Source organism: Oncorhynchus keta, chromosome 15, assembly GCF_023373465.1.
Source record: "Oncorhynchus keta strain PuntledgeMale-10-30-2019 chromosome 15, Oket_V2, whole genome shotgun sequence".
NCBI classification, from domain to species: Eukaryota; Metazoa; Chordata; class Actinopteri; order Salmoniformes; family Salmonidae; genus Oncorhynchus; species Oncorhynchus keta.
This window is the reverse complement of record NC_068435.1, coordinates 3,676,916-3,692,424: the sequence shown is the minus strand read 5'-3', so window position 1 is coordinate 3,692,424 and position 15,509 is coordinate 3,676,916. Positions and strand designations below refer to the sequence as shown.

General features: G+C 51.8%; 1 protein-coding gene across 1 annotated transcript in view; it reads left to right on the top strand.

Moving 5' to 3' along the window:
• cc2d1b (coiled-coil and C2 domain containing 1B) overlaps nucleotides 1-15,509 on the top strand; it is a 42,960-nt gene that overhangs the window by 12,827 nt on the left and 14,624 nt on the right. The window contains exons 12-15 of the mRNA XM_052464308.1: nucleotides 2,296-2,374; nucleotides 5,464-5,690; nucleotides 7,255-7,327; nucleotides 7,874-8,007. Of these exons, the coding sequence (XP_052320268.1) occupies nucleotides 2,296-2,374; nucleotides 5,464-5,690; nucleotides 7,255-7,327; nucleotides 7,874-8,007 (513 nt within the window). The remainder of the gene's footprint in view (nucleotides 1-2,295; nucleotides 2,375-5,463; nucleotides 5,691-7,254; nucleotides 7,328-7,873; nucleotides 8,008-15,509) is intronic.

Genomic DNA, 15,509 nt, shown 5'->3' with positions numbered 1-15,509 from the left:
AGTAATCTAGGGGGGTAATGTATTAGCTTAGGCTCTTCTAGGAATAATCTAGGTGGGTAATGTATTATTTTAGGCTCTTCCATGAATAAGCTAGGGGGGGTAATGTATTATCTTAGGCTCTTCCAGGAATAATCTAGGGGGGGTAATGTATTATCTTAGGCTCTTCCAGGAATAATCTAGGGGGTAATGTATGATCTTAGGCTCTTCCAGGAATAAGCTAGGGGGTAATGTATTATCTTAGGCTCTTCCAGGAATAATCTAGGGGGTAATGTGTGATTTTAGGCTCTTCTAGGAATAATGTAGGGGGGGTAATGTATTATCTTAGGCTCTTCCAGGAATAAGCTAGGGGGGGTAATGTATTATCTTAGGCTCTTCCAGGAATAATCTAGGGGGGTAATGTATTGATTTTAGGCTCTTCTAGGAATAATCTAGGGGGGTAATGTATTATCTTAGGCTCTTCCAGGAATAAGCTAGGGGGTAATGTATTATCTTAGGCTCTTCCAGGATAAGCTGGGGGTAATGTATTATCTTAGGCTCTTCCATGAATAATCTAGGGGGGTAATGTATGATCTCTTGGGGATGAGCCTGGTCCATCCTCTAATTACAACTCTGCCAGTTATCTGACTACGTGATGCATGGAGATTCTTAACAGCAGCCTTGTCGCCTACTATAGAATTTGGAGGATAGATGTTCTGTGTTCACTTGGGCAGCTGGAGGAGAGATGTTCTCTGTGTGTTCACTAGGGCAGCTGGAGGAGAGATGCTCACTAGGGCAGCTGGAGGAGAGGTGTTCTGTGTTCACTTGGGCAGCTGGAGGAGAGATGTTCTGTGTTCACTTGGGCAGCTGGAGGAGAGAGATGCTCACTAGGGCAGCTGGAGGAGAGATGTTCTGTGTTCACTTGGGCAGCTGGAGGAGAGAGATGCTCACTAGGGCAGCTGGAGGAGAGATGTTCTGTGTTCACTAGGGCAGCTGGAGGAGAGATGTTCTCTGTGTTCACTAGGGCAGCTGGAGGAGAGATGTTCTGTGTTCACTTGGGCAGCTGGAGGAGAGAGGTGTTCACTTGGGCAGCTGGAGGAGAGATGTTCTGTGTTCACTTGGGCAGCTGGAGGAGAGATGTTCTCTGTTCACTAGGGCAGCTGGAGGAGAGAGATGCTTGCTAGGGCAAAGAGATGTTCTGTGTTCACTAGGGCAGCTGGAGTAGAGAGGTGTTCTCTGTGTGTTCACTAGGGCAGCTGGAGGAGAGGGATGTTCTCTGTGTGTTCACTAGGGCAGTTGGAGGAGGGATGTTCTGTGTGTTCACTAGGGCAGCTGGAGGAGAGATGTTATCTGTGTTCACTAGGGCAGCTGGAGGAGAGATGTTCTCTGTGTGTTCACTAGGGCAGCTGGAGGAGAGAGATGTTCTCTGTGTGTTCACTAGGGCAGCTGGAGGAGAGAGGTGTTCTCTGTGTGTTCACTAGGGCAGCTGGAGGAGAGATGTTATCTGTGTTCACTAGGGCAGCTGGAGGAGAGATGTTCTCTGTGTGTTCACTAGGGCAGCTGGAGGAGAGAGGTGTTCTCTGTGTGTTCACTAGGGCAGCTGGAGGAGAGATGTTATCTGTGTTCACTAGGGCAGCTGGAGGAGAGATGTTCTCTGTGTGTTCACTAGGGCAGCTGGAGGAGAGATGTTCTCTGTGTGTTCACTAGGGCAGCTGGAGGAGAGAGGTGTTCTCTGTGTGTTAAACTGGGGCAGCTGGAGGAGAGAGGTGTTCTCTGTGTGTTAAACTGGGGCAGCTGGAGGAGAGAGGTGTTCTCTGTGTGTTAAACTGGGGCAGCTGGAGGAGAGAGGTGTTCTCTGTGTGTTAAACTGGGGCAGCTGGAGGAGAGAGGTGTTCTCTGTGTGTTAAACTGGGGCAGCTGGAGGAGAGAGGTGTTCTCTGTGTGTTAAACTGGGGCAGCTGGAGGAGAGAGGTGTTCTCTGTGTGTTAAACTGGGGCAGCTGGAGGAGAGAGGTGTTCTCTGTGTGTTAAACTGGGGCAGCTGGAGGAGAGAGATGTTCTCTGTGTGTTAAACTGGGCCAGCTGGAGGAGAGAGATGTTCTCTGTGTGTTAAATTGGGCCAGCTGGAGGAAAGAGATGTTCTCTGTGTGTTAAACTAGGGCAGCTGGAGGAGTTGTTTGAGTCCATCTGTATCTGTGTCTCTTCTGCTTCCTTTCTCTCTGTCCTGTTCCTCACTGAGGCCCTGGAGTTATCTGAGGCATGCAAACCATGTAGGAGGTCAACAAAGACTGCCATTGTGATATCTTGTTGTTGTTTGCAGAGGTTTGACGCGGTGATCGAAGCGTTGGAGAAGGGGCAGGAGGTGGACCTGAGTTGCCTGCCACCCTCACTATCCTCGGGTAAGGAGTGACCACAGGGCTGATCTGAAATGACACCCTATTCCCTATGTAGTGCACTACTTTAGGCCAGAGCCCTATTCCCTATATAGTGGTACTACTATAGACCAGGGCCCTATTCCCTATGTAGTGCACTACTTTAGACCAGAGCCCTATTCCCTATGTAGTGCACTACTTTAGGCCAGAACCCTATTCCCTATGTAGTGCACTACTTTAGGCCAGAGCCCTATTCCCTATGTAGTGCACTACTTTAGGCCAGAGCCCTATTCCCTATGTAGTGCACTACTTTAGGCCAGAGCCCTATTCCCTATGTAGTGCACTACTTTAGGCCAGAGCCCTATTCCCTATGTAGTGCACTATTTTAGGCCAGAACCCTATTCCCTATGTAGTGCACTACTTTAGGCCAGAGCCCCATTCCCTATGTAGTGCACTACTTTAGGCCAGAGCCCTATTCCCTATGTAGTGCACTACTTTAGGCCAGGGCCCTATTCCCTATGTAGTGCACTACTTTAGGCCAGGGCCCTATTCCCTATGTAGTGCACTACTTTAGGCCAGGGCCCTATTCCCTATGTAGTGCACTACTTTAGGCCAGAGCCCTATTCCCTAGGTAGTGCACTACTTTAGGCCAGAGCCCTATTCCCTATGTAGTGCACTACTTTAGGCCAGAGCCCTATTCCCTATGTAGTGCACTACTTTAGGCCAGAGCCCTATTCCCTATGTAGTGCACTACTTTAGGCCAGAGCCCTATTCCCTATGTAGTGCACTACTTTAGGCCAGAGCCCTATTCCCTATGTAGTGCACTACTTTAGGCCAGAGCCCTATTCCCTATGTAGTGCACTACTTTAGGCCAGAGCCCTATTCCCTATGTAGTGCACTACTTTAGGCCAGAGCCCTATTCCCTATGTAGTGCACTACTTTAGGCCAGAACCCTATTCCCTATATAGTGCACTACTTTAGGCCAGAGCCCTATTCCCTATGTAGTGCACTACTATAGACCAGGGCCCTATTCCCTATGTAGTGCACTACTATAGACCAGAGCCCTATTCCCTATATAGTGGTACTACTATAGACCAGAGCCCTATTCCCTATATAGTGGTACTACTATAGACCAGAGCCCTATTCCCTATATAGTGGCACTACTATAGACCAGAGCCCTGTTCCCTATATAGTGGTACTACTATAGACCAGAGCCCTATTCCCTATATAGTGGTACTACTATAGACCAGAGCCCTATTCCCTATATAGTGGTACTACTATAGACCAGAGCCCTATTCCCTATATAGTGGTACTACTATAGACCAGAGCCCTATTCCCTATATAGTGGTACTACTATAGACCAGAGCCCTATTCCCTATATAGTGGTACTACTATAGACCAGAGCCCTATTCCCTATATAGTGGTACTACTATAGACCAGAGCCCTATTCCCTATTCCCTATATAGTGGTACTACTATAGACCAGAGCCCTATTCCCTATTCCCTATATAGTGGTGCTACTATAGACCAGAGCCCTATTCCCTATATAGTGGTACTACTATAGACCAGAGCCCTATTCCCTATATAGTGGTACTACTATAGACCAGAGGCCTATTCCATATATAGTGGTACTACTATAGACCAGAGGCCTATTCCATATATAGTGGTACTACTATAGACCAGAGCCCTGTTCCCTATATAGTGGTACTACTATAGACCAGAGCCCTATTCCATATATAGTGGTACTACTATAGACCAGAGCCCTATTCCCTATATAGTGGTACTACTATAGACCAGAGGCCTATTCCATATATAGTGGTACTACTATAGACCAGAGCCCTATTCCCTATATAGTGGTACTACTATAGACCAGAGGCCTATTCCATATATAGTGGTACTACTATAGACCAGAGCCCTATTCCATATATAGTGGTACTACTATAGACCAGAGGCCTATTCCATATATAGTGGTACTACTATAGACCAGAGCCCTATTCCCTATATAGTGGTACTACTATAGACCAGAGCCCTATTCCCTATATAGTGGTACTACTATAGACCAGAGCCCTATTCCCTATATAGTGGTACTACTATAGACCAGATGCCTATTCCATATATAGTGGTACTACTATAGACCAGAGCCCTATTCCCTATATAGTGGTACTACTATAGACCAGAGGCCTATTCCATATATAGTGGTACTAATATAGACCAGAGCCCTATTCCCTATATAGTGGTACTACTATAGACCAGAGGCCTATTCCATATATAGTGGTACTACTATAGACCAGAGGCCTATTCCATATATAGTGGTACTACTATAGACCAGAGGCCTATTCCATATATAGTGGTACTACTATAGACCAGAGGCCTATTCCATATATAGTGGTACTACTATAGACCAGAGCCCTATTCCCTATATAGTGGTACTACTATAGACCAGAGCCCTATTCCCTATATATTCCCTATATAGTGCACTACTATAGACCAGAGCCCTATTCCCTATATAGTGCACTACTATAGACCAGAGCCCTATTCCCTATATAGTGGTACTACTATAGACCAGAGCCCTATTCCTATATAGTGCACTACTATAGACCAGAGCCCTATTCCCTATATAGTGGTACTACTATAGACCAGAGCCCTATTCCCTATATAGTGGTACTACTATAGACCAGGGCCCTATTCCCTATATAGTGGTACTACTATAGACCAGAGCCCTGTTCCTATATAGTGCACTACTATAGACCAGAGCCCTATTCCTATATAGTGGTACTACTATAGACCAGAGCCCTGTTCCCTATATAGTGGTACTACTATAGACCAGAGCCCTATTCCCTATATAGTGGTACTACTATAGACCAGAGGCCTATTCCATATATAGTGGTACTACTATAGACCAGAGGCCTATTCCATATATAGTGGTACTACTATAGACCAGAGCCCTGTTCCCTATATAGTGGTACTACTATAGACCAGAGCCCTATCAGAACCACTGCATTATTATAGGGAATGGAGACGTTTTGGAAAAAGATGGAGTCAAAGTTGTCCGTCTCGAAAATGATATATATTTTTTAAATATTTGATTCGTCATAATTTATCATCCTTTGTCTTTAGGGGTCATCTCAGCCTTATCTGGCCCAGACAAAGAACCCGGTCCTGGACAGATGTCAAGCCCCAATCCCCCTGCCTCCACACCTCCAGCCCCCTCTGCTGTCCCGGCCCAGCCTAAAGACGTCCTGGAGGCCCTGGAGCAGCGGAGAGACCGGTATCAGGAGGCCTGCGCCCAGGCCAAAGCCAGCGGAGACGACCGCAAGGCCCGCATGCACGAGCGCATCGCCAAGGTAACGCCTCCTAAGAACTAACCTTAACCGTGTAGAACAACCAATAACTTTCTATTTGTACTCTGTCTCTTTAAAAAAAATGAGGTTTTGCCACCAGAGTCCCTGGGTTCGCGCCCAGGTTCTGTCGTAACCGACCGGGAGGTCCGTGGGGCGACGCAGAATTAGCCTAGCGTCGTCCGGGTTAGGGATGGTTTGGCCGGTAGGGATATTCTTGTCTCATCGCGCACCAGCGACTCCTGTGGCGGACTGGGCGCAGTGCGCGCTAACCAAGGTGGCCAGGTGCACGGTGTTTCCTCCGACACATTGGTGCGGCTGGCTTCCGGGTTGGATGCGCGCTGTGTTTAAGAAGCAGTGCGGCTTGGTTGGGTTGTGTATCGGAGGATGTATGACTTTCAACCTTCGTCTCTCCCGAGCCCGTACGGGAGTTGTAGCGATGAGACAAGATAGTAGCTACTAAAAACAATTGGACACCACGACATTGGGGAGGAAAAGGGGTCCAAAAAAATAATTTAAAACTATGTTTATCACAAAGTACTTAACCTTTTAAGTCTCGAGACTCCATCAAAAATCTCCTTTTCATTTGTCTGCATGGCCCTTATATTTGTCCTCATAATGAGGTGTTGTACCATGTTCTGTTCAGGATAACCAGGACTACAAGTACAACACAAAACAGTTTGACATAAACCGTTTCATTCGTGAGGTTTTTTTTTTATTGACAAATGGCAACAACAACAACAACAGCAACATGCCCAATCAAAAACCTGACCCTGTCCTGGGGTCTCCTATAATCTTACCATGTAGAAGACCCCCTTACCTTCTAATGACTCTTGTGTTGCATGTTTACGTGAGCTTTTCAGAGATGACTTTTTAATAGTTTTGTAGTTCAAATCATTCTGACATTTTTGTTAAAATAAAAAAAAATAAAAAAGACCCAATCCCGGTCCCCTTCAGGATCAGCCATTATCTCTAGCGCAGCCCCCGTTAATCACGCAGATGGCTGGTGTCTGCAGATGGCTGGTGTCTGCAGATGGCTGGTGTCTGCAGATGGCTGGTGTCTGCAGATGGCTGGTGTCTGCAGGTGGCTGGTGTCTGCAGGTGGCTGGTGTCTGCAGGTGGCTGGTGTCTGCAGATGGCTGGCGTCTGCAGATGGCTGGTGTCTGCAGATGGCTGGTGTCTGCAGGTGGCTGGTGTCTGCAGGTGGCTGGTGTCTGCAGGTGGCTGGTGTCTGCAGGTGGCCGGGCGTCTGCAGGTGGCCGGGCGTCTGCAGGTGGCCGGGCGTCTGCAGGTGGCCGGGCGTCTGCAGGTGGCCGGGCGTCTGCAGGTGGCCGGGCGTCTGCAGGTGGCCGGGCGTCTGCAGGTGGCCGGGCGTCTGCAGGTGGCCGGGCGTCTGCAGGTGGCCGGGCGTCTGCAGGTGGCCGGGCGTCTGCAGGTGGCCGGGCGTCTGCAGGTGGCCGGGCGTCTGCAGGTGGGACTACGATGGGACTCAATCCATGCCTAAATCCTTATCACCTTTGACCTCTGGTTATTAGAGGACTATGATATGACCCTTGACCTGTTCCCACAGCAATACCAGAGTGCCATCCGCACCCACAAAGCAGGACGAGCTGTCAACTATGCTGAGCTGCCTGTCCCCCCAGGTGAGTCCTGTACATCAAGCTGTCTCACTACAGGAACAGGATATAGACTAGTGTCCTGTCCAGGGGGTGTACTGTACATCAAGCTGTCTCACTACAGGATATAGACTAGTGTACTGTACATCAAGCTGTCTCACTACAGGATATAGACTAGTGTCCTGTCCAGGGGGTGTCCTGGTACATCAAGCTGTCTCACTACAGGATATAGACTAGTGTCCTGTCCAGGGGTGTACTGGTACATCAAGCTGTCTCACTGCAGGAACAGGATATAGACTAGTGTCCTGTCCAGGGGTGTCCTGTATATCAAGCTGTCTCACTGCAGGAACAGGATATAGACTAGTGTTAGTTGTGTATAAACAATTTATTTATTTATTATTTATTTATTTATTTATTTATTTATTTATTTATTTATTTATATTTATTTATTTATTTATTTATTTATTTATTTATTTATTTATTTATTTATTTATTTATTTATTTTTTATTTTTATTTTTTTTTGTAGTTATGTTTGTGTTATCCAATCAGAATGATGTATCTGCATCCAACAGGGTTTCCTCCAATCCCTGGCCAGGAGGGGGGGGCGGGAGCTGAGCAGGGATTCGCTGCCATGCTGGAGGCAGCCAATAAGCTGGCATCTGAGGAAACCATAGTGACAGGAGAGGAGGAAGGAGAGAATGAGGAGGTAAACAATTTCTTTCCTTCCAATATTGTGCACTAGAAACCACCTTATTCTCATATAGAGCACAACCCAGGCCCCTGTGTGGGAAAGGGTTAGGATACCTAGTCAGTTGTACAACTGAAATGTGTCTTCCACATTTAACCCCCGTGAATCGGAGAGGTGTAGGGGGGCTGCCTTAATCGACATCCACGTCATCAGTCCCCGGGGAACAGTGGGTTAACTGCCTTGTTCAGGGGAACAGTGGGTCAACTGCCTTGTTCAGGGGAACAGTGGGTCAACTGCCTTGTTCAGGGGAACAGTGGGTCAACTGCCTTGTTCAGGGGAACAGTGTGTCAACTGCCGTGTTCAGGGGAACAGTGTGTCAACTGCCTTGTTCGGGGGAACAGTGTGTCAACTGCCTTGTTCAGGGGAACAGTGTGTCAACTGCCTTGTTCGGGGAACAGTGTGTCAACTGCCTTGTTCGGGGGGGAACAGTGTGTCAACTGCCTTGTTCGGGGGAACAGTGTGTCAACTGCCGTGTTCAGGGGAACAGTGTGTCAACTGCCTTGTTCAGGGGAACAGTGTGTCAACTGCCTTGTTCGGGGGAACAGTGTGTCAACTGCCTTGTTCAGGGAACAGTGTGTCAACTGCCGTGTTCGGGGGAACAGTGTGTCAACTGCCGTGTTCGGGGGAACAGTGTGTCAACTGCCTTGTTCAGGGGAACAGTGTGTCAACTGCCTTGTTCAGGGGAACAGTGTGTCAACTGCCTTGTTCAGGGGAACAGTGTGTCAACTGCCTTGTTCAGGGAACAGTGTGTCAACTGCCTTGTTCGGGGAACAGTGTGTCAACTGCCTTGTTCAGGGGAACAGTGTGTCAACTGCCTTGTTCAGGGGAACAGTGTGTCAACTGCCTTGTTCAGGGAACAGTGTGTCAACTGCCTTGTTCAGGGGAACAGTGTGTCAACTGCCTTGTTCAGGGAACAGTGTGTCAACTGCCTTGTTCGGGGGGAACAGTGTGTCAACTGCCTTGTTCAGGGGAACAGTGTGTCAACTGCCTTGTTCAGGGAACAGTGTGTCAACTGCCGTGTTCGGGGAACAGTGTGTCAACTGCCTTGTTCGGGGAACAGTGTGTCAACTGCCTTGTTCAGGGGAACAGTGTGTCAACTGCCGTGTTCGGGGGAACAGTGTGTCAACTGCCTTGTTCGGGGGAACAGTGTGTCAACTGCCTTGTTCAGGGAACAGTGTGTCAACTGCCTTGTTCAGGGGAACAGTGTGTCAACTGCCGTGTTCAGGGGAACAGTGTGTCAACTGCCTTGTTCGGGGGAACAGTGTGTCAACTGCCTTGTTCAGGGAACAGTGTGTCAACTGCCTTGTTCGGGGGAACAGTGTGTCAACTGCCTTGTTCGGGGGAACAGTGTGTCAACTGCCTTGTTCGGGGGAACAGTGTGTCAACTGCCTTGTTCAGGGGAACAGTGTGTCAACTGCCGTGTTCAGGGAACAGTGTGTCAACTGCCGTGTTCGGGGGAACAGTGTGTCAACTGCCGTGTTCGGGGGAACAGTGTGTCAACTGCCTTGTTCAGGGGAACAGTGTGTCAACTGCCGTGTTCGGGGGGAACAGTGTGTCAACTGCCTTGTTCAGGGGAACAGTGTGTCAACTGCCTTGTTCGGGGGGGAACAGTGTGTCAACTGCCGTGTTCGGGGGAACAGTGTGTCAACTGCCTTGTTCAGGGAACAGTGTGTCAACTGCCTTGTTCAGGGAACAGTGTGTCAACTGCCTTGTTCAGGGGAACAGTGTGTCAACTGCCTTGTTCAGGGGAACAGTGTGTCAACTGCCTTGTTCAGGGGAACAGTGTGTCAACTGCCTTGTTCAGGGGAACAGTGTGTCAACTGCCTTGTTCAGGGGAACAGTGTGTCAACTGCCTTGTTCGGGGGAACAGTGTGTCAACTGCCTTGTTCAGGGGAACAGTGTGTCAACTGCCTTGTTCAGGGGAACAGTGTGTCAACTGCCTTGTTCTGCCTTGGGGAACAGTGTGTCAACTGCCGTGTTCAGGGGAACAGTGTGTCAACTGCCTTGTTCGGGGAACAGTGTGTCAACTGCCGTGTTCAGGGGAACAGTGTGTCAACTGCCTTGTTCAGGGGAACAGTGTGTCAACTGCCTTGTTCGGGGGAACAGTGTGTCAACTGCCTTGTTCGGGGGAACAGTGTGTCAACTGCCGTGTTCGGGGGAACAGTGTGTCAACTGCCTTGTTCGGGGAACAGTGTGTCAACTGCCTTGTTCGGGGGGGAACAGTGTGTCAACTGCCTTGTTCGGGGAACAGTGTGTCAACTGCCGTGTTCGGGGGGGAACAGTGTGTCAACTGCCTTGTTCGGGGAACAGTGTGTCAACTGCCTTGTTCGGGGAACAGTGTGTCAACTGCCTTGTTCGGGGGAACAGTGTGTCAACTGCCTTGTTCGGGGGAACAGTGTGTCAACTGCCTTGTTCGGGGGAACAGTGTGTCAACTGCCGTGTTCGGGGGAACAGTGTGTCAACTGCCTTGTTCAGGGGAACAGTGTGTCAACTGCCTTGTTCAGGGGAACAGTGTGTCAACTGCCTTGTTCGGGGGAACAGTGTGTCAACTGCCTTGTTCGGGGGGGAACAGTGTGTCAACTGCCTTGTTCGGGGGAACAGTGTGTCAACTGCCTTGTTCGGGGGAACAGTGTGTCAACTGCCGTGTTCAGGGGAACAGTGTGTCAACTGCCGTGTTCGGGGGAACAGTGTGTCAACTGCCGTGTTCGGGGGAACAGTGTGTCAACTGCCGTGTTCGGGGGAACAGTGTGTCAACTGCCGTGTTCAGGGGAACAGTGTGTCAACTGCCGTGTTCGGGGAACAGTGTGTCAACTGCCTTGTTCAGGGGGAACAGTGTGTCAACTGCCGTGTTCGGGGAACAGTGTGTCAACTGCCGTGTTCAGGGGAACAGTGTGTCAACTGCCGTGTTCGGGGAACAGTGTGTCAACTGCCGTGTTCGGGGGAACAGTGTGTCAACTGCCGTGTTCGGGGGGGGAACAGTGTGTCAACTGCCGTGTTCAGGGGAACAGTGTGTCAACTGCCGTGTTCAACTGCCGTGGGGAACAGTGTGTCAACTGCCGTGTTCGGGGGAACAGTGTGTCAACTGCCGTGTTCGGGGAACAGTGTGTCAACTGCCGTGTTCAGGGGAACAGTGTGTCAACAGTGTGTCAACTGCCTTGTTCAGGGGAACAGTGTGTCAACTGCCTTGTTCGTGGGGAACAGTGTGTCAACTGCCGTTCAGGGGAACAGTGTGTCAACTGCCGTGTTCGGGGGAACAGTGTGTCAACTGCCGTGTTCGGGAACAGTGGGAACAGTGTGTCAACTGCCGTGTTCAGGGAACAGTGTGTCAACTGCCGTGTTCGGGGGAACAGTGTGTCAACTGCCGTGTTCAGGGGAACAGTGTGTCAACTGCCGTGTTCAGGGGAACAGTGTGTCAACTGCCTTGTTCAGGGGAACAGTGTGTCAACTGCCGTGTTCGGGGGAACAGTGTGTCAACTGCCGTGTTCGGGGGAACAGTGTGTCAACTGCCGTGTTCGGGGGAACAGTGTGTCAACTGCCGTGTTCGGGGGAACAGTGTGTCAACTGCCGTGTTCGGGGAACAGTGTGTCAACTGCCGTGTTCAGGGGAACAGTGTGTCAACTGCCGTGTTCGGGGGGAACAGTGTGTCAACTGCCGTGTTCGGGGAACAGTGTGTCAACTGCCGTGTTCGGGGGAACAGTGTGTCAACTGCCGTGTTCGGGGGAACAGTGTGTCAACTGCCGTGTTCGGGGGAACAGTGTGTCAACTGCCGTGTTCGGGGGGAACAGTGTGTCAACTGCCGTGTTCAGGGGAACAGTGTGTCAACTGCCGTGTTCGGGAACAGTGTGTCAACTGCCGTGTTCGGGGGGGGAACAGTGTGTCAACTGCCGTGTTCGGGGGGAACAGTGTGTCAACTGCCGTGTTCGGGGAACAGTGTGTCAACTGCCGTGTTCGGGGAACAGTGTGTCAACTGCCTTGTTCGGGGGAACAGTGTGTCAACTGCCGTGTTCAGGGGAACAGTGTGTCAACTGCCTTGTTCGGGGGAACAGTGTGTCAACTGCCGTGTTCGGGGAACAGTGTGTCAACTGCCGTGTTCGGGGAACAGTGTGTCAACTGCCGTGTTCGGGGGAACAGTGTGTCAACTGCCGTGTTCGGGGAACAGTGTGTCAACTGCCGTGTTCGGGGGAACAGTGTGTCAACTGCCGTGTTCAGGGGAACAGTGTGTCAACTGCCGTGTTCAGGGGAACAGTGTGTCAACTGCCTTGTTCGGGGGAACAGTGTGTCAACTGCCGTGTTCGGGGGAACAGTGTGTCAACTGCCGTGTTCAGGGGAACAGTGTGTCAACTGCCGTGTTCGGGGGGGAACAGTGTGTCAACTGCCTTGTTCGGGGGGGAACAGTGTGTCAACTGCCGTGTTCAGGGGAACAGTGTGTCAACTGCCGTGTTCGGGGAACAGTGTGTCAACTGCCGTGTTCGGGGGAACAGTGTGTCAACTGCCGTGTTCGGGGGAACAGTGTGTCAACTGCCGTGTTCGGGGGGGAACAGTGTGTCAACTGCCGTGTTCGGGGGAACAGTGTGTCAACTGCCGTGTTCGGGGAACAGTGTGTCAACTGCCGTGTTCAGGGGAACAGTGTGTCAACTGCCGTGTTCGGGGGAACAGTGTGTCAACTGCCGTGTTCAGGGGAACAGTGTGTCAACTGCCGTGTTCGGGGGAACAGTGTGTCAACTGCCGTGTTCGGGGGGGAACAGTGTGTCAACTGCCGTGTTCGGGGGAACAGTGTGTCAACTGCCGTGTTCGGGGAACAGTGTGTCAACTGCCGTGTTCGGGGAACAGTGTGTCAACTGCCGTGTTCAGGGGAACAGTGTGTCAACTGCCTTGTTCAGGGGAACAGTGTGTCAACTGCCGTGTTCGGGGGAACAGTGTGTCAACTGCCGTGTTCGGGGAACAGTGTGTCAACTGCCGTGTTCAGGGGAACAGTGTGTCAACTGCCGTGTTCGGGGGAACAGTGTGTCAACTGCCGTGTTCAGGGGAACAGTGTGTCAACTGCCGTGTTCGGGGGAACAGTGTGTCAACTGCCGTGTTCGGGGGAACAGTGTGTCAACTGCCGTGTTCGGGGAACAGTGTGTCAACTGCCGTGTTCGGGGAACAGTGTGTCAACTGCCGTGTTCGTGGGGGAACAGTGTGTCAACTGCCGTGTTCAGGGGAACAGTGTGTCAACTGCCGTGTTCGGGGGAACAGTGTGTCAACTGCCGTGTTCAGGGGAACAGTGTGTCAACTGCCGTGTTCGGGGGGGAACAGTGTGTCAACTGCCGTGTTCGGGGGAACAGTGTGTCAACTGCCGTGTTCGGGGGGAACAGTGTGTCAACTGCCGTGTTAGGGGGAACAGTGTGTCAACTGCCGTGTTCGGGGGAACAGTGTGTCAACTGCCGTGTTCGGGGGGAACAGTGTGTCAACTGCCGTGTTCGGGGAACAGTGTGTCAACTGCCGTGTTCGGGGGAACAGTGTGTCAACTGCCGTGTTCGGGGGAACAGTGTGTCAACTGCCGTGTTCGGGGGAACAGTGTGTCAACTGCCGTGTTCGGGGAACAGTGTGTCAACTGCCGTGTTCGGGGAACAGTGTGTCAACTGCCGTGTTCGGGGAACAGTGTGTCAACTGCCGTGTTCGGGGGGGAACAGTGTGTCAACTGCCGTGTTCGGGGGAACAGTGTGTCAACTGCCGTGTTGGGGGAACAGTGTGTCAACTGCCGTGTTCGGGGAACAGTGTGTCAACTGCCGTGTTCAGGGGAACAGTGTGTCAACTGCCGTGTTCGGGGAACAGTGTGTCAACTGCCGTGTTCGGGGGGAACAGTGTGTCAACTGCCGTGTTCGGGGAACAGTGTGTCAACTGCCGTGTTCGGGGGAACAGTGTGTCAACTGCCGTGTTCGGGGGAACAGTGTGTCAACTGCCGTGTTCGGGGAACAGTGTGTCAACTGCCGTGTTCGGGGGAACAGTGTGTCAACTGCCGTGTTCGGGGGAACAGTGTGTCAACTGCCGTGTTCGGGGGAACAGTGTGTCAACTGCCGTGTTCGGGGGAACAGTGTGTCAACTGCCGTGTTCGGGGGAACAGTGTGTCAACTGCCGTGTTCGGGGGAACAGTGTGTCAACTGCCGTGTTCGGGGGAACAGTGTGTCAACTGCCGTGTTCGGGGGAACAGTGTGTCAACTGCCGTGTTCGGGGGGAACAGTGTGTCAACTGCCGTGTTCGGGGGAACAGTGTGTCAACTGCCGTGTTCGGGGGAACAGTGTGTCAACTGCCGTGTTCGGGGGAACAGTGTGTCAACTGCCGTGTTCGGGGAACAGTGTGTCAACTGCCGTGTTCGGGGAACAGTGTGTCAACTGCCGTGTTCGGGGGAACAGTGTGTCAACTGCCGTGTTCGGGGAACAGTGTGTCAACTGCCGTGTTCGGGGGAACAGTGTGTCAACTGCCGTGTTCGGGGGGAACAGTGTGTCAACTGCCGTGTTCGGGGGGAACAGTGTGTCAACTGCCGTGTTCGGGGGAACAGTGTGTCAACTGCCGTGTTCGGGGGGGAACAGTGTGTCAACCGTGTTGGGGAACAGTGTAAATCAACTGGGATTTGAGAACAGTGGGTCAGTGTGCCGTGTTGACTGTGGGGGGAACAGTGTGTCAAGCCTCCTGTTCGGGGAACAGTTGTCAACTGCCCATGTTCGGGGAACAGTGTCCCACGACCCAGAGGCCCAAGAGGAGCAGTGTCCCTCTGCAGACAGGACCCACCAGGGAACAGTGTCTGCTGCCGTGTTCGGGGAACAGTGCCCCATCTCTGCCGCCTGTCTCTAGGGGGAACAGTGTGTCAACTCCGTGCCCCGGGGGAACAGCCCCCGTGTCCGGGCCCCAGTGTGTCCTGCCGTGTATACGGGGGAACAGTGTGTCAACCCTGCCCGTAGTCTCGGGGGCCCAGTGCCTCAGCCCCGTAGCCTCTATCCCCATCTCTAACCCCCTACTTTCTAGGCCTCTAGTCCATCTCTAGCCCCCTACAGTCTGGCCTCTAGCCCCGTCTCTAGAACAGTGTGTCAACTGCCGTCTCTAGTCCAGTGTGTCAACCCCCTGTTCTAGGGAACAGTGTCTCTAGTCCCGTCTCTAGACTCAGTGTCTCTATCCCCCTAGTCTGGGGGAACAGTGTGTCACCCTAGCTGGTTCGGGGAACAGTGTGTCACCTCCACGGTCGGGGAAGCTGGTGCTCAAATGCCGTGACCTCGGGGAACAGGTCCAGCTGGTGCTCGGGGGAAATGTGTCACCTCCACGGTCCTCGGGGGAACTGTGTGCTCAAATGTCGTGTCCTCCACGGGGAACAGTGGTGTCAACTGCCGTGTCCTCGGGGGAACGGTCCTCACTGGTGCTCTAACAGTGTGTCAACCTCCACGGTCCTCGCTGGTGAACAGTGTGTCAACTCCACGGTCCTCGCTGGG